Source organism: Platalea leucorodia (assembly GCF_965183815.1).
Source record: "Platalea leucorodia genome assembly, chromosome: Z".
Taxonomy (NCBI): Eukaryota; Metazoa; Chordata; class Aves; order Pelecaniformes; family Threskiornithidae; genus Platalea; species Platalea leucorodia.
Genome location: NC_138858.1, coordinates 11,372,443 through 11,392,036, shown reverse-complemented (window position 1 = coordinate 11,392,036; position 19,594 = coordinate 11,372,443). Strand labels below are relative to the sequence as shown.

Sequence of the window (19,594 nt, the reverse complement as noted above, 5' to 3'; positions counted from 1 at the left end):
CCCTCTATGCCTTTGGTCCATGCATGCACCCAAGGAGCTTCTGCTCCCAGCCCTGAGCCCCACAGGGAGCAGACCGCACGTCTGGTTAAGCAGGGAAGAGCTGGGGGCTTTTGCAGGGCTGAAGGGCAGCCCAGAGCTGGATGAGAAGAGGGCTGTGGGGTCAGGAGAGAAGATCTTCTGGTATTATGGGGTGAGATGCCAGGAAACTGCCATGCTGGAAGCCAGGGAAGTAATTTGTGGGCAAACCTGAAAACTTGTTGGGATGTGGCGTACAAACATGGGAAGCATTTGGGATGGAGGCTTGAGTGAGTCCCTACACGCTCCCACAGTGGTTTCGTTGCCTGGGAAAGGCTCACAAGCAAGGCGATTTGGTGACTTTTGTTATGGTCCCACTGTTTTTGCACACTCGGTGTGCAGGGATGCCGTAGTCTCTGCCTAGGACACCCTCCCCTCTTCCTGCAGTCTGGAGGTCCCTCCACCACAGGGATGCACAGAGGGCTGAAGCTGGGCTGCCCAAGCATGGGGGTAGCTGGAGGCACCACTGCACAAAGCCCTGTTGCAAAGGCTCTGTACAGTGTCTGACACAGACCCTGGGGCCAGGAAGGGGTTCCCTGTAGCTGAGACACTGCAGAGGGGCACCCTGCCTAGTTTTCCCCACCTCCCTCTCTCTGTCTCCATCCTGCACCTCTGAGCTCTGGGAAAAGGCTGGAGGCTGCAGGAGCCCAAGCTGGTGAGAAATGGGTTTATGTGGGTGCGTGCAAGAAATTGTGCCTGGCTGAGAGGCTGGTGGAGGCTGCCGGTGTTGGAGAGCCCCAAAAAGCCTTGCCTCCACCCCCCACTCCCGGCAGCTCCTCTGTATCCCAAAAGTTTCGTCTGCCTTGTGACCCGCCTGCAGACAGGGATGCTCATTGCCTGTCTCATTGCCAGAAGCTCCCTGCTTTCTCCCTGAGCTGGGGGGACAGGTGATAGAGCAAGGGACTTGGGGAGGAAGGATTGAACTGGGGGCTCTGAGGGAAGGGAGGCAGGAGGGGAGGTGGGGCAGGGACCTCCATGCCAGTTTCCATGAGGTCCTGCTGATCAGGCATGCAGGTGCGTCTGCATTGCTCAGCCAGAGCAATGACCAGGTTCCCCTACCCTTAGTTTATTCGCTCTTGGGTCTTCTCCAATCCACCTTCCCTGGAGGTATCGGAGTGAGGGTCTGCTGAGTCGGCCGCGTTCTTCAGGGTGCAAACTGCAGCAACCAGAGACTTGCCAAAGATTGATGCCTGTGAAGTGAACACATGCCCTGACCCTCTTCAGCAGCTCAGACCATATTTGGGACTGGCCTCTGGCCGGAGGATGCTGCTGCAGTGTCTCGAAAACACGCAGAGAGCCAGGGACTTTCCAGGCGCCTGCTGCTGCGACTGGGGCTGAGACTGGGCAAGGGATGGAGCTGGGCTCTGCGCTGGGACCGCAGAGCTCTCCTGGGCTCCTTCAGGAGTGGAGAGAGCCCTGGGCTGGACCAGTCCATGCTGGGGGCAACCTGTGACAGATCTCCTCTCCTTCCACATCCCTTGTCCTCATACCACATAGGCTCTGGGAGACACTTCACCAGGGTGGATGGCTACAGGATCAGTACTTCCCCAGTTTCTCCAGCACATGGAACTGGGGTGGGACAGTGTCCCAGATGTGCCAAGGGCAAGGGTTCATCCAGGTCCTCAGTTGGGCACTGCTGCCTGGAAAGGTTGCAGAAATAGAGGCTGGAAAGGCGGTAAGAGCCAGTGCGGCTCTCCGTTTCCTGCCTTGTCCTGATGCCACTGGTGCTTTGGGGTTGGAGGGATGGGTGACAGCACATAGGACGCCTCCAGGATCCAGTTCCCTGTGCTGCCAGGCACCCTGGGGAGATGAACCCACAGGCAGCCCACTGCTGCCCATGGCCCATGCCTGCTGCATGCCCCAAGGGCTGCTGCCTGAGGCATCAACCTCGGTGCCACATGAGTGCATGGGGAGCTGCTTCCCCCCCATCTGGGTACTGGTACGCCCCAGCATGAGAGCTCCCTTTCTCTTCTGCATGGGTGATGGGGGAAGCCACAGGAGCACAGCCCTGGATCCCACGCTGCCTCAGGCACCCAACTTGTCCCCGAGGAGGGCAACAAGCCGCTGCAACTTGCCAGGCTCCTTGCCCAAGAGAGGGCTGCAGGGCAGTTGTTGGTGAGCCCCCCCCCCCATGATACCAGCATTGCCCCCTCCCTGCTGAGGGGGCGAGAGCCTGGTCATCTTATCGTGGCCTTGCTTTCTACAGCAGCTAGGACTTTGGTCTTCTCCCTGGGTTGCTCATTGCCCTTGATATCTATTTATGAGGGTCCTTATCAGGAACTGGTGAAAAGTCATGGGGCTGCACCCCAGGGCTCAGGCAGCAGGGCTGAGGAAGGGGCTTGGCCCCCACCGGCACTGGGGAGACCCCATCACAGCCCTGCGTCCCATTGGCACTCCCAGGACACGGCTGACACAAGCAGCAGGAGCAGGGCTGGCCGAGGAGCTGGAGGCCAGGGCAGGCAAAGATGGGCTGTGAGCGGTGGGGTGGTGAAGCTGGGGATGGGACAGCAAAGGGGGCTCCTTGCTGGCTGCCCGGGGGGGCTGGAGAGATGCTGGTACCCGGCTCTTCTCAGAGGGGCCCTGGGGAGGGCAAGAGGCAGCGGCACGGGATGCATCAAGGGAAATTCGAGTTAAAAAGCGGGGAAAATGTTTCCAACATGAAAACATTTCAAGCACTGGAACAGGTTACCCAAAGCGCTTGTGAAACCTCCATCCTTGGTCTCTTCCAGATCATGCCCTGGCAATCACGTGAAAATGTGGAGGTCTCTGGCCATCTCCTGCTCAGAGCATGACCGGTGTTTCACCAGCTTGCTCAGGGCTTGGTCCAGCCATGTGGCCATCTCTTTGGGTGGCCTTTGCCACCACAGGGGTGCCCTGAGGGTTCCTATTCAGCCCTCCGGGTCCACTTCTGCATGGTCCCCGTCTTTCCAGCCATGTCCAACCTGTCTGACTGCATGGGATCATGCCGTCCCACCTGTTGGACTTCACATTTTGTCTGTGTTGAACCTCAGGAGGTTCCCGTCAGCCCGTGCCTCCAAGCCATTTGAGGTCCCCACTCATGCCCACTCATGCATCAGCACCAATGCACGGTGGGCTTTACTATCATCTCCCCCAGCCCCATTTGCAGTCCAGCCCCTGCACTTCCCAGCCCTACAGATGTATTCAGCTGTTTGGGGAGGTCCCCAAGGCAGCTGGACAGAGATGGAGGCTCAGGGGGCTGAGACGTGGGGTCACCCTGAGCCCCTTCTCGCCTATGTTTTGCTCAGGAGCAAAGCACGAGGTGGTGAAGCAAAACAGATTGACTCCTTGGTTTTCCTAATGCCTTGGCCACCCGCCAGGGTCCCTGTCTGGGGAGTAAACAGGCAAGCAGCAACACTCAACCCACCAAGAGCAGGTAGCGGCAGGCTGCAGGACCGGATAGGAAACAGGAGCCCACAAACTCATCTAGCCACGATGAGGGCTGTGTCTCCGGTGTGCCCCCCACCTGGCACCCCGCACCGTGATGGGCAGCTGGGAACAAGACAGGACGCGTCTGTAAAGGGGGGCTCGCAGCTTACAGGAATCCCCCATCCTCCCGCTTCTCCATCACCCAGCCCTCTGACGGCTGGTGGGCTGCCTGCCAGGCGGGGCCGAAAATGAAAGCAAAGCGTCCAGAGATAAATAGGAGCAGCCCCAGCACAAGGCAGCAGTGCGCATCCTGCTTCCCAGCCTTGCCGAGCTCAGCACCCACGGCACCCGCCATGGCTCTGCGCCTCCTCCTGCCACTGCTCCTGCTGGCCGCTACCCTCCTCATCACCCACGCTCAAGGTGAGCGGCATGAAGCCCTCCTGCCCGCCTATGGGTCGATGGGGCAGGGGATGGGTGCTCGGCGGGGTCTGTGCAGGGTGCTGGGTGGTGCGGTGGCAGTGCACAGTGGGTGTTTGTGGTGCATTTGGGTGCGTGCATAGCTGGGGTTTGCCGCGCAGTCGTGTGTAGGGCACGTGTGCGTGTGCGCAAGCCTGGTTGGTGTGCGGCATCGGCTTGCAGTGCTTGCTTGGCTTGGGAGCACGTGTGTGTGCACGTGGCTAGTGGGGCAGCAGAACTCCAAGTTGAACAGCGTAGGCAGGAGAACAAGGTTCAACCCTTTGCAAGGAGCCCATCTCTGCCTCAGTTTCCCCTCCGCTGGCAGTGAAATATCCCTGGGGCAGGGTCTGACCTGCAACTGGGTACTGAGGTTGAGAGCTCCCACCCTCATGTGCTGCCCCAGCATCTCTCCCACGAATGACACCAAGCAAGCCCTGGGCCATCAGCCAGCTGTGCCGTGCTCCCCTGGGGATGAGAAAGTGCCCTGGCTGGGTGAGGGTCCGAAATCCCATGTCTCCCCCTTGTCCCCAGGCATTGGCAGCTCGGCCATGGACTGCTGCCTGAAGCATAGCCGGAAAGCCATCTCCAGCAACTGGGTGAAGTCCTACAGCCTCCAGGGACCTGAGTCGGGATGCGTGCTGCGTGCTGTTGTGTGAGTACCCCACTGTAGTCGGGACCATCTGGAGCAGTTTGGCTCCAGCTAAGTCCCCCCTCCCCATGTCCTCGCCCCTGCTCATCGCCCAGCAAACCTTTCTGCCTGCACCCCCAGGTTTACCACCAAGAAGAATAAGAAAATCTGCGCCTCTCCCACTGACCCCTCCGTCCAGAAGCTGATGCAAAACCTGGACAAGAAGGCAAAGAATGACAAGAAGGACAAGAAGAAGGGACATAACCCGCGTACCGGGGGCAGACCCAAGCGGCAGAAGCGGCAGCGGGTCTAAGTCAGGCCTGAAGAGGTAGGCAAAGGGGAGTGGGGGGCAGTAGGGTGATGGGGTGAGGGTCTTGCTCCCCATCCCAGATCCCTCCCCGTGGAAGGGCGGACACCCACCTCCCAGGGCCAAGCCTGGGAGGGCTGCCACAACCGTGGCTGGAGCATGGAGGTGCTGAGAACACAGCTCCCTCCTGGTCTGTGCTTGCTTTAAAATCAGATTTCTTTCTGGAGCTGCTGGGGCAAGGGAATGCTTGGGGATGGGCAAGGCACGTCACGCAAGGCAATGGCCCCCTGGCTGGGGTGGGTGCCTTTGCTGAGACCCTCTCCACCTCACTGCCTCCTCCTTGCCTTTCTCTCCCCTAGGACGGATGCCTTCCCCACTGATGACCGACTCACTGCCTGGCAATGGACATCCACAGACCGCACACTTGCCTGCCAGCCCCGGGGCGAGGACGGGGCTGGCCGAGGGGGCTGCTCTCTGCTCCGCAGCCCCCTCGGTGCTGCCACGCCTGCCGCAGAGTTCCCCCCAGCCGGGACCCCCGGCACCGGCTGGGTACTCTCAGCAGCAAAGAGCACCCAGGTCCTCGCTTGCCCCATGGCCATGCCAGTGGGGACCTGGACCCATGTGGGAGCTGAGCCGTGGCCCCGAGGGGGAAGTGAGAGGGGATTTCTGTAGCCTGGCAGGATGGCAGCTTTTCCTATGACTTTTTTTGGGGGATTTTATACATTTGTATTTATATGTAAAGACTGTGCTTTAATTCGGTCTTCCTGGAAGGCTCTACTTCTGGCTCCTTGTGCTTCACAGAGTACCCTTTATGCTGCAGGCTGGCTTTTCTGGAAGACTGCTCTTATTTTTCTACCAAATAAACAATGGCTGCATTTCATTTCCCTCTCACCTTTTTGCTCCTTTTTGGCTTGCAGGACTGTGGGGTGCCAGGCAGGTCCCATGTCCCCGTGGTCCTGCCCGGGCTGCTTGCTGGGTGCTTCCTCGCATGGCAATTAACACCAGCTGAGATGGAGAGTTTGGGGACAGTGGGGATGACAGTGTGGCTGTATCTCTGGGCTGTTCTAGGCTTTCCCTAAAAATAGTGCGTTGTTGCAGTGTAGTTTGGAGGAAGATAGTCAGGATTTGTCCCTTCGATTTTTTTTTTTAGGTACAAAATTGCAAGGAAATCAGAACAAATTGTTCATTTTAGCGGAATTTTACCCTTTTATCTCCCTTGGTTTTGCTGTTGTCAGATATTCAGACATTATTAAGCCAAATGCGTAGTTTTCTGAAAAAAAAAGAAACTCTTGTATACTTTCTTCCCAAGTCTGAAAAGCCCACATGGTGAAAACTGCATGTGAGGCTGTGCAGGTGCGGGAATAGAAGACTTTGCAAAATTCATCGCAGAGACGCTGCCGCTGTTTGAGAGCAGCTCTATCCTAAACCTTTAGTAAAATGAGAAGTCACTAACCTGAAGACACCATAAGGTGAGACTGCAAGTAGAGGGGGGACAGATCCCCGGGACAGGGCTGGCGGGGAAATCTCCCCATGCTTGCAAACCCCCTCCAGCGTGCCAAGAAGGAGCAAACTGAAGGGCTGTACTGCAGCCGCAGTGGTATCTGCTTGCAGAGACTTCAGACGTGGACTTTGGTCAGTAAAGGTCTATTAAGTCATATAATTGCAATAATAGGATTTGCGGGGCTTAACAGTATCAGCAAAGGCTGTGTGTTGGCTGGAGTAAATCTTGTAGCTGACTCTTTCTGTCAAGCACATTTATCTGGCTTGATCGCTTTATTAGGTAGGCGTTATAGGTCTATTATTTTAAGGCTGTGTAAAGAAACTGTGAAGTCCAAGATACCGGCCCTGAGTACGGGACGGGCGCTGAGCTGGCTCCATGCTGCTGTCTCCACGTGGGAGCGCGCGGCCGTCTGCCAGACTGGCTTTTGGACAGGATGCGAGGCAATAAAATATATCCTTTACAACCAAACTCACTCGTTCTGGCTGTTGTGATGGGCTTTGGTGGGGTGGGAAGGGCGGCATGGGGGGTCTGCTCTCCTGCCCCATACACGGTCACCCCCCAGGACCTGGCTTTTGCAGCCCCCCTGGGCACTGCGTCCCCGGGGGTGCAGGGTCTGGGAGCTGCTGGCACAGGGGAGGGGGACCATGAAAGTCACCTTTCTTGCAGCTGTGTTGCCCAGCAAGGTGAAGCTGTCCTGTTTGCTCAGCTGTCCCCACCAAGAGGTCCCGAGATGCCAGCAAACATGGGTGCACAAAATGGTTTTGTACATGGCGTCTTTGCTCACCACTGAGCTTGTCCTTCTGACTCTGACCCTCCCCGGACAAGCACTGCTTGCTTAAAGCAGGGGCTCTGTGCTCCCTGCTGCTTTGGGAAAACAGCATTAAACCAAGTTATTAATGAGGCTGTGCTCTGGCCTGATCTTTGCTGGGAGCCTGGGAACCAACACCCACGTACTGGGAGTCAGCCGGGGCTGCTGCGGGAGGGCTGGAGACAGCCCTGCGTTTGCTGGGGATGCACTGCATCCAGCACTGCGAGGCTGGCCCTGCCTTCTGCGGGACTCCTTGTTGTGCTGCTTGCGGTGTCAGGGGATTGTGAAATGATTGCAAAAAACCCCTAGAAATGAGGCCCAGCCGAATACATCTGCAACCACAAACAGCAAAGCATGAGCTGATGGCAGGAGTGAACCAGCACGTGAAATCCACTCTGGTGTCTCTGTGGCTGCAGATGTAAACACCACACCGGTGTTTTTTTTCTTCAGATGCTAGGTGGGCCTTAGGCTAAGACAGGTTAAAAAACATGCATATGAGGGTGCTCTAATTTTACCCTAAATTTTACCCTAAAAGCAGGGCTTGTGGAAGAGCACCAGAGTTTGTCCCACACTTGGGCACTGATGCCTGCATGGGAAGGCATGCGTGAGCATGGAAACAGATGCACAAATGCAGCCTCACGTGTGCCTGTGCCTGCACACGCACATGGCATTTGCGCACTGCTTCCAGCTTTCCTGCAGAATACTGCCTTTAAGGAAAATAAGGTGTCAGGGTTAGTGGGAGCCTCTTGTTGGTGGGGCAGGTGGCCACAGTGCTGCCACAGGGAGCTGGCACTGGGGAAATGACTCCAAGGAGATTCCCTGCGAGAGGCCGAAAGGAGAGGCGATGGGCTGGGATCTGGAGCACACAGCAGGGGACAAAACCCCTTCCCCATGGAGGCGCTGAATCCACGGACCCCAGCTGAGACAAGTGATGTAAAGAAGATGCTCTGTGATGATGCCACAGTGAAGCAGCAGAAGAGGATTCACACAGTTGTACCCCATGGCAGGGCAAACCCGCTGCTTTGCCCCACGTGCAGAGACAGGGCAGGGTTGATGCAGTGTGTGCTGGGGCAGTGGGTGTGCAAGGGCTGTACAAGCCCTGCCAGACATTTTGGAGGGAACGCAAGAAAACAGCACCCATGTCAAGCAGAGCAAAAAGTTAGGGGAGAGCTCGGCCACCCTGGAGCAGAAAGGCTTCAGTGACAGCAGAAAGTAACCACACAAGATAGAAACCAGAGAGTGCAGCCAAAAAAAGGGGAGTCTTGAAGCCAGGCCAAATGATTAGCTCAAGTCATTAGCTGGCGCAGATGGTGCTCCAGGCTTGTGCTGGCAGCGGAGCGTGCTGGGCTGCAACGCCGGGCTGAGCTCCAGCGAGGCTCACCTGGAGACATGCGGACTGGGTCTGTCCCTCTGCCCCGCACCGTCCCCGAGGAGCAGGAGCCGGCTATGCTGCAGCAGCCCCGCAGGTGCCAAGGGCTGTTTCTGGGGCTGTGTGAGTCCTAGAGGGGCTGTAGTTTCCAGCTGAAGCTTCAAGGTGTTTTTAGCTGCTCTCTCACCAACACTGCCCTTCTGGGGTCTGCCATCGTCCAGAGAGGAGAGAGGAGGTGGAGAAGTGGCTGGTGGGCAATAGGGACTCCCACCCTTCCTGCCCCAACATATTTCCCAGTCCTAGCCATCCCTTGGCACCCATCCTCTCCTAGAGGTCCCCAGCCCAGAGCTTCCTCTCAAACCTTTCTTCACCTATGTGCAGCTCCCAAGTGCCCTCCTTCCCCCGTCCTCCGTTTTGCTGGCTGGAGCCCCTCGGCTTTGGTGTGTCCTTGTGCTGATGGTCCTCCTTCCACTTGCCCAGACCCCCACGTCCCTCCGCTTGCCTCCCATCCTGCTGGGGACTTCAGACCTGCTCCTGGGCTGCAGCTGTCCAAGGGGGTGGTGGAAGAGCATCTGCTTTCCTCTGAGGATGTCCTGCAGTGGGGCCAATGTGAGCCGTGTCCCAGAGCTGCACCAGACCAAGACCCCCACAGCCTCCTCTGTCTGGTGTCAGTCTAAAAGCCAACAGAGCAGTAAAAGACAGCAGTCTTCAGGGCTTTTGGTCCATTCTATGTGTTTTAGATCTGTCCACAGGTGAGTTTGGGGTGCAGCCTCACCGGGCATCCTTCCTGCCAAGCCACGTGGGAGATGACAAGGAAATTGCTGACAGGCTGCTTTTTGTACAGGTCTCCGAGCTGTTCTCCAGCCCTCCCCTCCTGAAACCCCTGAGGAGGCTGCAGAGAGGAGGACAGGCAGCGTGACAGCGGGAAGCCGGGGCTAGGGTCATCCCACCTGGCCGCTGCCATCTCAGTGCCATCACAGCATGTCCAAGGGCATTTTCAGGAAGCACCCAGCTGGGAGACTGTGCAGCCCGAAGATGATGCTGAGGGACACCTGAGTTGCAGAGACCCCGAGAGATGGGTGTTCACCTGGGTGGAGTTGAGTGGGACCCAGCTGAAGGGTCTTGGCTCTGCTGCCCATCACCTACAGTGACCTCAGCATCAATGCCACTGAAGGCAATGAGCATTAGGGAGAGATGGGCTCTAACAGAGCAGGAATTGGCACCTTCTGCATCCCTCTTAGCCAGACCCTCAGGACCATCTTTACTTCCTCTGGGCAAAGCCATGGCTTGCTTTTTTCTTTTCCTTAATTCCATTTAAATCAGATTGACCGGGTTCCCTCAGGTAGAGGAGATCCAGCAGGGCCCCAAGCCCCGTGGGCTGGCGATGGCCCTGGTCCCCGTGCCGCACTGGGACTGGGGCTGCAATGGAAGCTGTGCAGGAGTCTCCTTTGTGCCAGGAGATGGAAGGGAAATTGAAATAGCTGCAATATCTGCCCAGTATTTCCCAATGAGGTGAATGCAGCCTGGCCAGATCCTACTCCAGGGACTGGCTGTGCCTGGAATTTGCTGAAATTCCCCCATTTGTCCTTTCCAGCTCTGTAGGTGGAAAGCTGAGCACCGCAAGACAGCCTGGGGAGCGCGCTGGAGCCCACAAGCTCAGTGGGGAGCAGCTGCCCCGGGGGCTCCTGCAGCCGGCAGATCTCCGGGAGGGTGCCAGTGTGGCTGCTGCTCCCTGAGGAGAGCCCAGGGATGGAGGTGATGCTCACGCAGCCCATTTACATTTTGATGGGTTGGATTTCGCATGGGGATCCCCCCCATATACAGTTTCAACTTTAATTAACAACTGCATTATTGAGGCTGCTGCCGGGGGGAGTGCTCAGGCATGCTTCTCGCTGCCTGTGGTGTCCTCGGGGCTGGAGCTCCAGCGCTCCCAAATTGCTCTGGATGAGGCTTAAATGGGTCAGCGCACACAGTGCTCTCCCCTCTTCCCAAATCACACCAGATCCCCTGCCTGTTCCTGCTTGTGCCTCTGAAGAGCCTGGACCCCGAAACATCCCCTTTTCCCCCTCTGTGCCGTCTCTTCTGGTCCCCAAGGCTCATCCCTGCGAGGGGGATGGGGCGACCTCCCTGCATACCACAGCGATGTGCTTCAGAGATGACCACTCTCTTCTTAGAAATCCCACTGACCCCAGTGGAGGGGGGAAAAGCCGTCACATTCCCCTTTCACAACGCGAGCGGAAAGCCCCTTTCCTCACTCTTCGGTGTCCCTCCTGGGGAGCAGAGGCATCTGGAGCAGCCGTGCTTTCACCCACTTGGCACCCAGACAGCTGCTGGGAGGAAGCAGGGACTCTCCTTCCTGCCCATGTGTTGGCAGGGACTGCAGGCAGCGCAAGGGCAGGGGTCCCCTGCAGCCAGAGTTGGTTAAGGGGTTTACCCCTACAAGGATGGATTCCCAACACTGGACACACTGCTTTCAGTGTGTGGCCTGCCAGGAACCAGCAGTGGGTGGGAGTCCCTTGTGCCAGGAAAGTGGCAGGGGACCCCACTGCTTGCCACAGTGACCAGGACCCCAGCAGTGCACTGGAGGGACCAGCACCCCCCAGCACCTCCCAGCACGCCTTGCCAGTACCTGGGCATGCTTTGGTAGCTGCCGAACCCACTAAACATGCAAGGAGGCGAGGGTTTGCTGCTGGGCAGCACTGCCAGCATCCCTTGCTAGTGGGTCAGGGCTCTGATTTTGGGGCTCCCTCTTCACCAGGGGCTTCGCGCCGTCAGTCCAGCTCCTGGGGAGGAGGCAGCTCTGGGTTAGGAGCGGCCGCACCTGGAGATCTGACTACCAGTATCAGCAGCCAGAAGCCATTGCCCTCCCTGCTGTGGCATCTCTTTGTCAGCGCCCCGGGGCAGATCAAGCGGAGACGAGGTCCCAGAGCCAGCCTGCATCCCCAAACCCGCAGGGAGGCTGCGGCTGATGACTGACACTAATCCTCTGCCACCTAAATTCCCCTTCCGCCAGCGAAGATTTCTCTCCAATAGCTTGTGAGCGCTGGAAGAAGGCAGGTGCTGACTGAAGTTAATCTGGCACATCCTGTTTGTGCTGCTCACCCTGCCCACCTGCCCCTGCCTAACCCCTTCGGCACAGTGCCGGCTTGCAGGGGCACAGGAGCACCCGGAGGCGATGCTCTCCTGATGGAAGAGACCACCCCATACATGAAGCTGGTGCCAGTGCCAGTGCCATTGCAGGGATGGAACACTTTGGCCGGTGGCATGGCTGGAGTCTCCTTACCGTGGAGTGGGGAAGGGGCAAAGCTCACTATATCCTACTGCTGAGAGGAGCAGAGGGACCCACTGAGGTCCCAGGGTCCCAGCCCTGTGTCTTATCCCCACGTAGATATTTGTCCCTGTGGAAGGGCTGTGTGGCCCTCTCCACCGAGGTGCCAGGACAGGCTGGAGCTGGAGTGAGGGAGAGGGCGGAGGGATGGAGATCCTGCTCCAGGATTTGTTCACCCCTGTGGGGAAATATTTTTCCTACTATAAATGGGAATTTCCCTGGGTGCAACTGGTGGTGCTGACTCTCATCCTGTCCCTGGGCCCCTCCAAGAAGAGCCTGGCTCTGTCATTTCTCCAAACCCCTACAAGGCAGCTGCTGACAGCAGTGACACCCCCTTCACCATTCCTTCCCTGGGCTGCACAACCCCACTGCTCTCAGCATCCCACCTGGTACCTATCAGGGCTGAAGCAGGCTGGTTAAGGGACAACACTGCAGGTGGCACTGGTATGGTGGTGAGTCACCATCCCAAGGAGAAACAGCCCCTGTCGCTGCGCTTCTGCGAAGGTTTGCAGCAGGAGCGCTGGTCTTCGCTCCCTGCAGAGCCCATGCAGCCGGTGAGCTGCTGGCACCCCGTGCCATGCACACATCCTCTGTTGGGGATTTCTGCTCTTGTGCAGAGAAAACCTGTTTCCAGGAATCTCTGTAGCTGCCTTTGGCCGTGAGACCATGTGGTGGTTTAGCCCGGCACACAGCTGAATACCACGCAGCCGCTCACTCACTCCCTGCAGTGGGATGGCAGAAAGAATTGGAAAAAAAGTAAAACTCATGGGCTGAGATAAAGACAATTTAATAGGACAGAAAACAAAGGGAGAATAATAGTCATGATAAAAGAATATACAAAATAAGCAATGCACAGTGCAATTGCTCACTGACCACTGACCGATGCCTAGCCAGTTCCTGAGCAGTGGCCGCACCCCCCTGGCCAACTCCCCCCATTTTTTTGTTCAGCGTGATGTCATATGGTATGGAATACCATTTTGGACAGTTTGGGTTAACTGTCCTGGCTGTGCCCCGTCCCAGCTTCTTGTGTGCACCCCCAGCACCCTCGCTGGCAGGGCAGCATAAGAAGCTGAAAAGTCCTTGACTTAGTGTAAGCACTGCTCAGCAGCACCTAAAATATCAGTGTGTTATCAACATTACTCTCATCCTAAATCCAAAACACAGCACTATGCCAGCTACTAGGAAGAAAATTAACTCTATCCCAGCCGAAACCAGGACAGCCCATTTGCTGGGACATCCGGAAACCAGGTTGTCTTTTGGCATGTGAGATCGCGGCCCTGGACTGGAGCATGCTGGCTGGGCTCTCCTCTATCCACCAGCTTTGGATGTGCCCCCCTCCCCAGGCAATGAGGATGGCAGGGGAAGCCAGCCGGGCTCCTGTGACCAGATGAGGGGCTCAGGGGAGCCAGGCATCACCCCAGTACTGGTATATACCCCAAAAATGGGATTGAGGCACGTTGTCCCCCCACATCAGTGGGTTGAGCCTATGCAATACCTAATGGCAACGTCCCAGAGATGTCTTGGAGGGAGGACTGGGAAATGTATGGGGTGAGACCCACCATGTGCTTGCCCAGGGCCCTGGGGTGCTTTTGCAGGGTGAAGGGACCCTGGAGCTGCTCTGGCCCTGACCAGCAACCCCTGTGGCCTGGGTGCTGGCAGCGGAGAGGGCAGGAGGGTGTTTGGCTCGGGGACCGCAGAGCAGCTGGCTGCAGGGAAAGCAGCTGGGATATACGGGAACTGCTCAAAGATTAAAATCCAGCCTGTGGCAAAACTTGTTACAACTTCCCACTCCTCCAAAAGAAAGTGAAAGCCACGGGCTGGAAGGATAAATAGGCAGCGGGGAGCACGAGCAGCAGAGCGCAGGGAAGCTGTGCAGATCTCACCTCTCCTGCCCGGAGCACCATCGCCTCCAGCCCATCCTCTGCCAGAGTCAGCAGCAAAATGCAGCAGCTGCATCTTCTCTGCTTCAGTTTCCTGGTACTGGGACGTATCCTGGATGGTAAGAGGGAACCTCTCAGGCTGCCTTTCTTGTGGAAGGGAGGGGATCCAGTTTCTTGCTCTTTTGCATTTCCAGCAGACTTTTAGAGGGACCCATGGCAGGGGCTCTGTTGCAGCCCTCCTGCATCCTCTGCTTGCAACCTGTCCCAGGGGGACTCTGTCCTGCCCAAAGTCCAGGCAGGAGCCTGCAGGGCACTGGGGCTGGAAAGCTGCTCTTGGGAAAGGCCATGGAGCAATCCTGCCTCCCAGTGCCCTAGCCCAGCTTGTGCACACTGGGCTGGGATCACCTTGGTCCCATTCTCCCCAGCACACCAGGGGAGCATCTCTGGCACCCTTTGGTGTGGGGCAGCCTGGGGGCAAGTGGCAGGGCTGGGAGTGGGAGGGAAGGCGTGTGTTAGCGCAGAGCCCATGTTTGAGGGGCTGCTGGTGTTGAACACGGGGTTTGCACAGGTCACAGCTGTCTGGGTGGGTGACACCAGGCCCTCTGCTCTGCTGCGGGGAGCTGGGGAGTCCAGACACCTTGTGGTGTTGCACCTCACTTTGCTGCCTGGGGTTACAGGCACCCCTGGGCACTGCCAGCCTTGGCGGGCATTAACAGCGAGTACAGCATTTGCTTGGAGGGCAACTGAGCTCCCCTACCCTGCAGTGAAGTGCAGAGAGCTGTGTCCCTCAGCTGTCACAGGATTGATCAGTGCGGGGCAGGCTGGTGATAGGGTGGCTGCAAAACCTACGGCTGCTTCAGCAAATACAGCTTGAAGCCATTCCCAGCCCTTTGGGAATGGGCATCTTCAGTGTTGCAGCATCCTGAAGTGGGGTGAAGACCCCCATCCTGCCCCACTTGCCAGCTGGTACTGGCCTCGGGGGTGCGGGAGGGACCCAGGCATGCAGAAGGGCCGCCCTCTGCCAATCTGCTGTTTCTCACCTCCTTTGCTTTCTGTCAGAAGGAGGCAAAGGGCTCCCGGCGCCGGGGCACGGAAGCAATAAAGCTCCTGCCTGCGTGTGTAGCCGGGGCGGTGTGAGAGGGCATCGCTGGCGGGCACCATCCTGCCCTGCTCTGCCGGGGCAGCCCCGCAGCTCCCGCACCCTCTGGGGAGGCTGGATGAAAACACAGCCGACCTGGGGAGAGCAGCCTCAGCCTGCATGGTGTCTTCTTCCTCCAGTGCACGGTGGGAACAACGTCCTTGACTGCTGCCTGCGGACGAGTGATATACCCATCCCGCGGTGGATAGTGCGGGATTATCAACTCCAGCTGGTGCAGGATGGCTGCAACATCCCAGCTGCCGTGTAAGAGCCCCAGGGTGGTGGTGGCCAAGGGATGGACCCTGTGGGGAGGCAGGGAGGGAGGCAGATCAGGGTGGAGGAGGGATGTTGAGCTGGGTTTGGGGGGCTAGGGAATAGGGAGGGTTGTGGAAGCGACTGTGGAGATCAGAGGCTCAATCAGAGCAGGACAGACTTGCCAGGAGGGGAAAGCTTGCGAAAAAAGACAGGGAAGAAAGTCATTCCAAGGTAGAGATGGAGGAGGGCAGTGAGGAAGGTAGTGGGTGAGAGCTCGGGGTGCTCTGGAGCATCCCTGGGGTGTCCTGCTCACCTCATCTTGATTTTTTCCTGTGGGCCTGGCAGGTTCATCACCACAAAGGGCAAGCGCCTCTGTGCCCCGCTCCAAGCCCCATGGGTGGTTCGCCTCCAAGAGAAGCTGGATGCCGGCTCTGCCAGGAAGGTAAGAGCTGTCCCTGTGCTCAGCTGGGAACAAAGGCAGCTGGGGGGGGTGGGTTTATCCACCACCAAACAGGCTTTTCCCAGTGTGACTGGGCTGCTGGGATGTGCTCTATGGATACTTCATGCTCATGGATACTTCATCTCAGTCTCCATCCCTCCTCCCTCCAGCTGGGATCAGTCTGGCTCCTCTGCAATCCCTCTTCCACCCCAAATAAATGCAGCCTTGGGGCTGTTGCCCAGCCAGTGCCACCCTGGGCTGAGCCCAATGGGTGCTACAGCAAACGGCACCAGGACCAAACCCTCCCCACTTCTACCCTGCAAGCTTGGAGTCTGCAACTTGTGCATCTTCACAGGGAGGGCTTGTGTTTCTTTGGTGGGTGCTTTGCAAGCCCTGCCAAGTCCCTGCTTTACCACCATGGCTTGGCCAGGGGAGGTCACCCCTTAGTGACCACCCTGACCATGGGGAAGGGACCCTGGGGAGGCTCTGCCCTGAGGATCACGCTCATCACAGCTGTGTTTTTTCACTTCTTCAGACCAAACCTGAGGGCAAGTAGGCTCCGAAGAAGCCTGTGGCCGGTCCCAGCGCCTTGAGTGGGGCCAGCTCCCAGCTGTGAATCTGAAGCTAATGGAGCCAACCTGCTTCCACCTCCAGCCACAAGGCCAGCCCTCCTCAGGACTTGCATCAGTGTGCGGGGCTGGGCAGAGCCCTGCCTGCTCTCTCTTCTTCCCTCTGTCTCTGGTGTGACCCAGCAACCTGCGTCAGGCTGAGCTGGGGGCTGCTGGACCAGAGCCTCTGCCACCTTCACAGCCTGGAAGCTGTTTGATGGACTGTTCTGCGAGATGAGTTTGGGGGGGTCTCAGCCTACCCTTTGGTGCAGTGGCTGTGACCTCCAGCACCAGTCTGATCCCTTGGGTTTCCATCATCAGCCCCAAACCTTCTGCAGTCCTTCTGCATCCCTGGGAAGGGCTGCCAGGACGGGATAGTGTGGGAATGGAGGGGAGGGATGGAGAAGTTCCTCGCTGGCCATGCACTGTGCTGCTCCCTCGCTGAGCACAACTGAGATGCTGTCAGACAGAGCATGGCTGATGTGGTTCCTCTCTCACGCCCTGACTTCCCTGCACTGTTTCCCCTCCTGCCCTTCCTTGCACAGGTAGAAATAAAGCCAGTAATGCAGCAGCGGCAGAGCGGGCAGCGATGTTGCCCTTGGCCCTTGCACTGCTCAGGGACATTGCCCCCCTTCGTGGTCCCTCAGCCTGCCACCTGCCCCGCTCCCTGCCTGGACAGGGATGCACGAGCAGTGTTCATTCTGCTCTCAGGTATTGCTGCTAGATCTGTTCGATGCAACAATTACGGGTGTAAGTTGCTTCTTTTCTCTCTTTTTTATTGTGCTGTGATTTTGTTAAATAAAAAGAAAAGCCAGCGGGTGGTTGTCCTGCCTCATGTTTGAGCCCAAAGGCCAGCGCGGAGTGTGGGGCATGCAGTCAACGTTGCCTGCGATGCTGCAGTAGCAAGGGTGGGGTGCATGGGGGGGAAGGGGCTTTCACAGGGGTGAAGAACGCTTTCTACAGCAGTTGGGCTGCAGGTCTCTCCTGGGAGCTCTCAGCACTGTGGTGGGGCGGGCGCCCTGCTCCGCACAGCTGGGCCAGCCTGCCGGAGCAGGTCCCCAGGGGGTTGTATTGCAGAGATGGGGTGGGAGGGAGCACGCCAGTATTGCACCATCCAGCCGAAACCACTTCAGTCCCACTGGTGCAGCTGCCAGTCTGGAGTTCCCTGGCTTTCAGCTCCCATGGGAGCATGGGACATGGATGAAGAGTTGCGGGAACAGGAGTTCTGTCCTTGTGTTGAAGGGAAACTGAGGCACAGCGTGGACGATTGGGTCTGCTGATTGCCCTGGCAGTTTGGTGCTTGCTAGCAGCCGGGTTGCAGGGGAAGATAAAGAGCTTTTGGGGAAATGGAGGCAGGTGAAGACACCTGATCCTGGGCATGTCCATGGACAAGGCATGGAGTGCAGCCCACCAGCTCCTGCCCCTCATTGCCAATGAACTGAGAGTACCTGGCCATTTTCCTCCTGAGCCTTGGGTCTCCTGGGTCTGTGCAGAGGGTCTGTGGTCTTGCTGCCCCAAAGTGGCCCTATGTCCCCTTGGGAACTGCCCTTTCGCCCATGCCATGTGATGTTTGAACAAAGCTGCTCTGTTTGGGTGAAGCATGGGCCAAACATGCATGAATGGGGTTTGCATGGCCAACAGCCAGGCATTGTGCTCTCCCCTCAAAGACCACAGTGTCAAACATGACTATCCACATCATTAAATTATTTACACTGTCCCTGGCCAGGCTTTGGTGCCAGCCAGCAAGCCTGGGCACAGGCTGGGAATGAGATGGCCCAGGAGCTGTTCCTGAAGGCAAGAGGGACGTGGCCACCAGCCCCTCTGGGGGGATGGCATCCATGGTGGTGCAGCAGCTGGGCTGTCCAAGCCAGGGGATGTCCAGACACCTGATGGCTTTTGCTGAGACTTGTTGAATGCAAGCTTAGCCCTGGCCCTTTTCCTCCCCTTGGCTGGTGTCCTGGGTTTCTTTTTCAGGTGTTCCCCCCTTCAAGGTCCTCCTCCCTGGTATCTGTGCACATGCAATGCCCTGGTCTCGGCTGTCTCTTCGCATGACTTTCCCAGAGCGCCAGCTCCGTCCCAGCTCATTAACTATAGTGACAGCCCGAGCAATACAATCCTGAGGAGGAGGAGGCAGAGGAGGAAGGCTGGTATGGGAAGAGAGGCCAAGACAAACAGTGTGAGTGGGAAAGGAGGATAACTGGAGCTTGCTTGGGCAGAAGCCTTCCTGCCACTCACTCGGTGACCTGCGAGGGGCTGTGGATGGGGAGGAGGATGCTTGGCTTGAATCTGCACCGGGACTGAGCTGCTGCAGCTGGCGTGGGTCCCTGCACAGGACAGGGGCTGCAGGAGGGGCTTAGCCTGAGATGCATCAGGTTCGTCCTTGGCCGGAGGCCACCCTACGATGACCACAGTGTCCTGGCCCAGTTCCTTGGAAAACTGAGGGAGAAGGGTCTTACACTGATCTCTTGGATGCTGGAAGCAGGTTTATCTATTTCCATCAGGGTTTGAGGGACTGTTTGGGCAAGCTGCCTGTAAAAGCATGGTTGCAAAGCCCGTGGCTCCCACCTCTTCTGGGAACAGTAAATGCACCCTCCTCGGAGCAATGCAGCCGTTCATCACAGATCCCTGCCAGGTCCTGGTCTTTCATGGCTCTCGAGGGGGTGGTGAGCCAGGCCCCAGCTCTGGCAGCAGGCTGTCCTTACCCCCCAGTGAAGGACTGGAGGAGATGCTGTCCCCAGCCAGGTATGTGGTCCTGGCTGGCTGTCCCTCCTCCAGCCCTGCAGCAGCTGTCCCTACTCCAGAGCCTGACTCTTGGAAATCTGTCAAAAACGAGCAGGGCTCAGTCCTTTGTAAACTACGGAGTGTGTTTTTCTGATACAAAATGTCAACAATCTCTTTAAAGGGAAGCAACCACTTTCTTTAGAGAAAGCAGCTAGTCACTGCCACATCAAAAACCTTGAGTCCCAACCAAGAGCTAGTTTCAGTAAAAAATATTCCAAGTCCTCCTGTTTCTCTCTGCCCAAGTGTGCTTTTCCTGCTCTTTGCCTACCCTCAGCACATCCTCAGGGGTTGGTGGGGCAGGATCAGGATCCATTGCAGACATGCCGTCAGTAGGTCTGGGGCTATGTGCAAGGATCACTTTGGTGTGAGGTGTTCTGGAGCATCAGTTGAATCACCTGCAGTCCTTTATCCACTCCTGGGACGTGTATTTCACGTATACGGAATAATAAGACATTATAACTGAAAAGCTTTCCTAAGGAGCTACAAAACTGCTTCTTTCTTGATGACTCTGCACAAGGCCAGGAAAGAAAGACAAGGCTGCATCTATGCAAGCAAATTGAGCATGCTTTGGGTTGTTCTCTGGCTGCCAGGTCTCATAGCCAGGATCACGAGAGCACTTCTGTCTCTCCCAGGC

At 57.4% G+C, this 19,594-nt stretch overlaps 2 protein-coding genes across 2 annotated transcripts; both read left to right on the top strand.

Moving 5' to 3' along the window:
* Positions 1 to 3,780: 3,780 nt before the first annotated feature.
* On the top strand, positions 3,781 to 4,859 carry LOC309602226 (C-C motif chemokine 20-like; the record flags this gene model as incomplete). Its single annotated transcript, XM_082335617.1, has 3 exons — positions 3,781 to 3,882; positions 4,450 to 4,570; positions 4,688 to 4,859. The coding sequence occupies exons 1-3, from the start codon at positions 3,816 to 3,818 to the stop codon at positions 4,857 to 4,859; spliced, it is 360 nt and encodes a 119-aa protein (XP_082191743.1). The 5' UTR covers positions 3,781 to 3,815.
* Positions 4,860 to 13,800: 8,941 nt separating this feature from the next.
* On the top strand, positions 13,801 to 16,127 carry LOC309602070 (C-C motif chemokine 19-like; the record flags this gene model as incomplete). The annotated part of the gene is made up of 4 exons (XM_082335375.1): positions 13,801 to 13,858; positions 15,018 to 15,141; positions 15,478 to 15,574; positions 16,107 to 16,127. 4 exons carry the CDS (start codon positions 13,801 to 13,803, stop codon positions 16,125 to 16,127), a joined length of 300 nt encoding a protein of 99 aa, XP_082191501.1.
* Between the last annotated feature and the right edge of the window lie 3,467 nt (positions 16,128 to 19,594).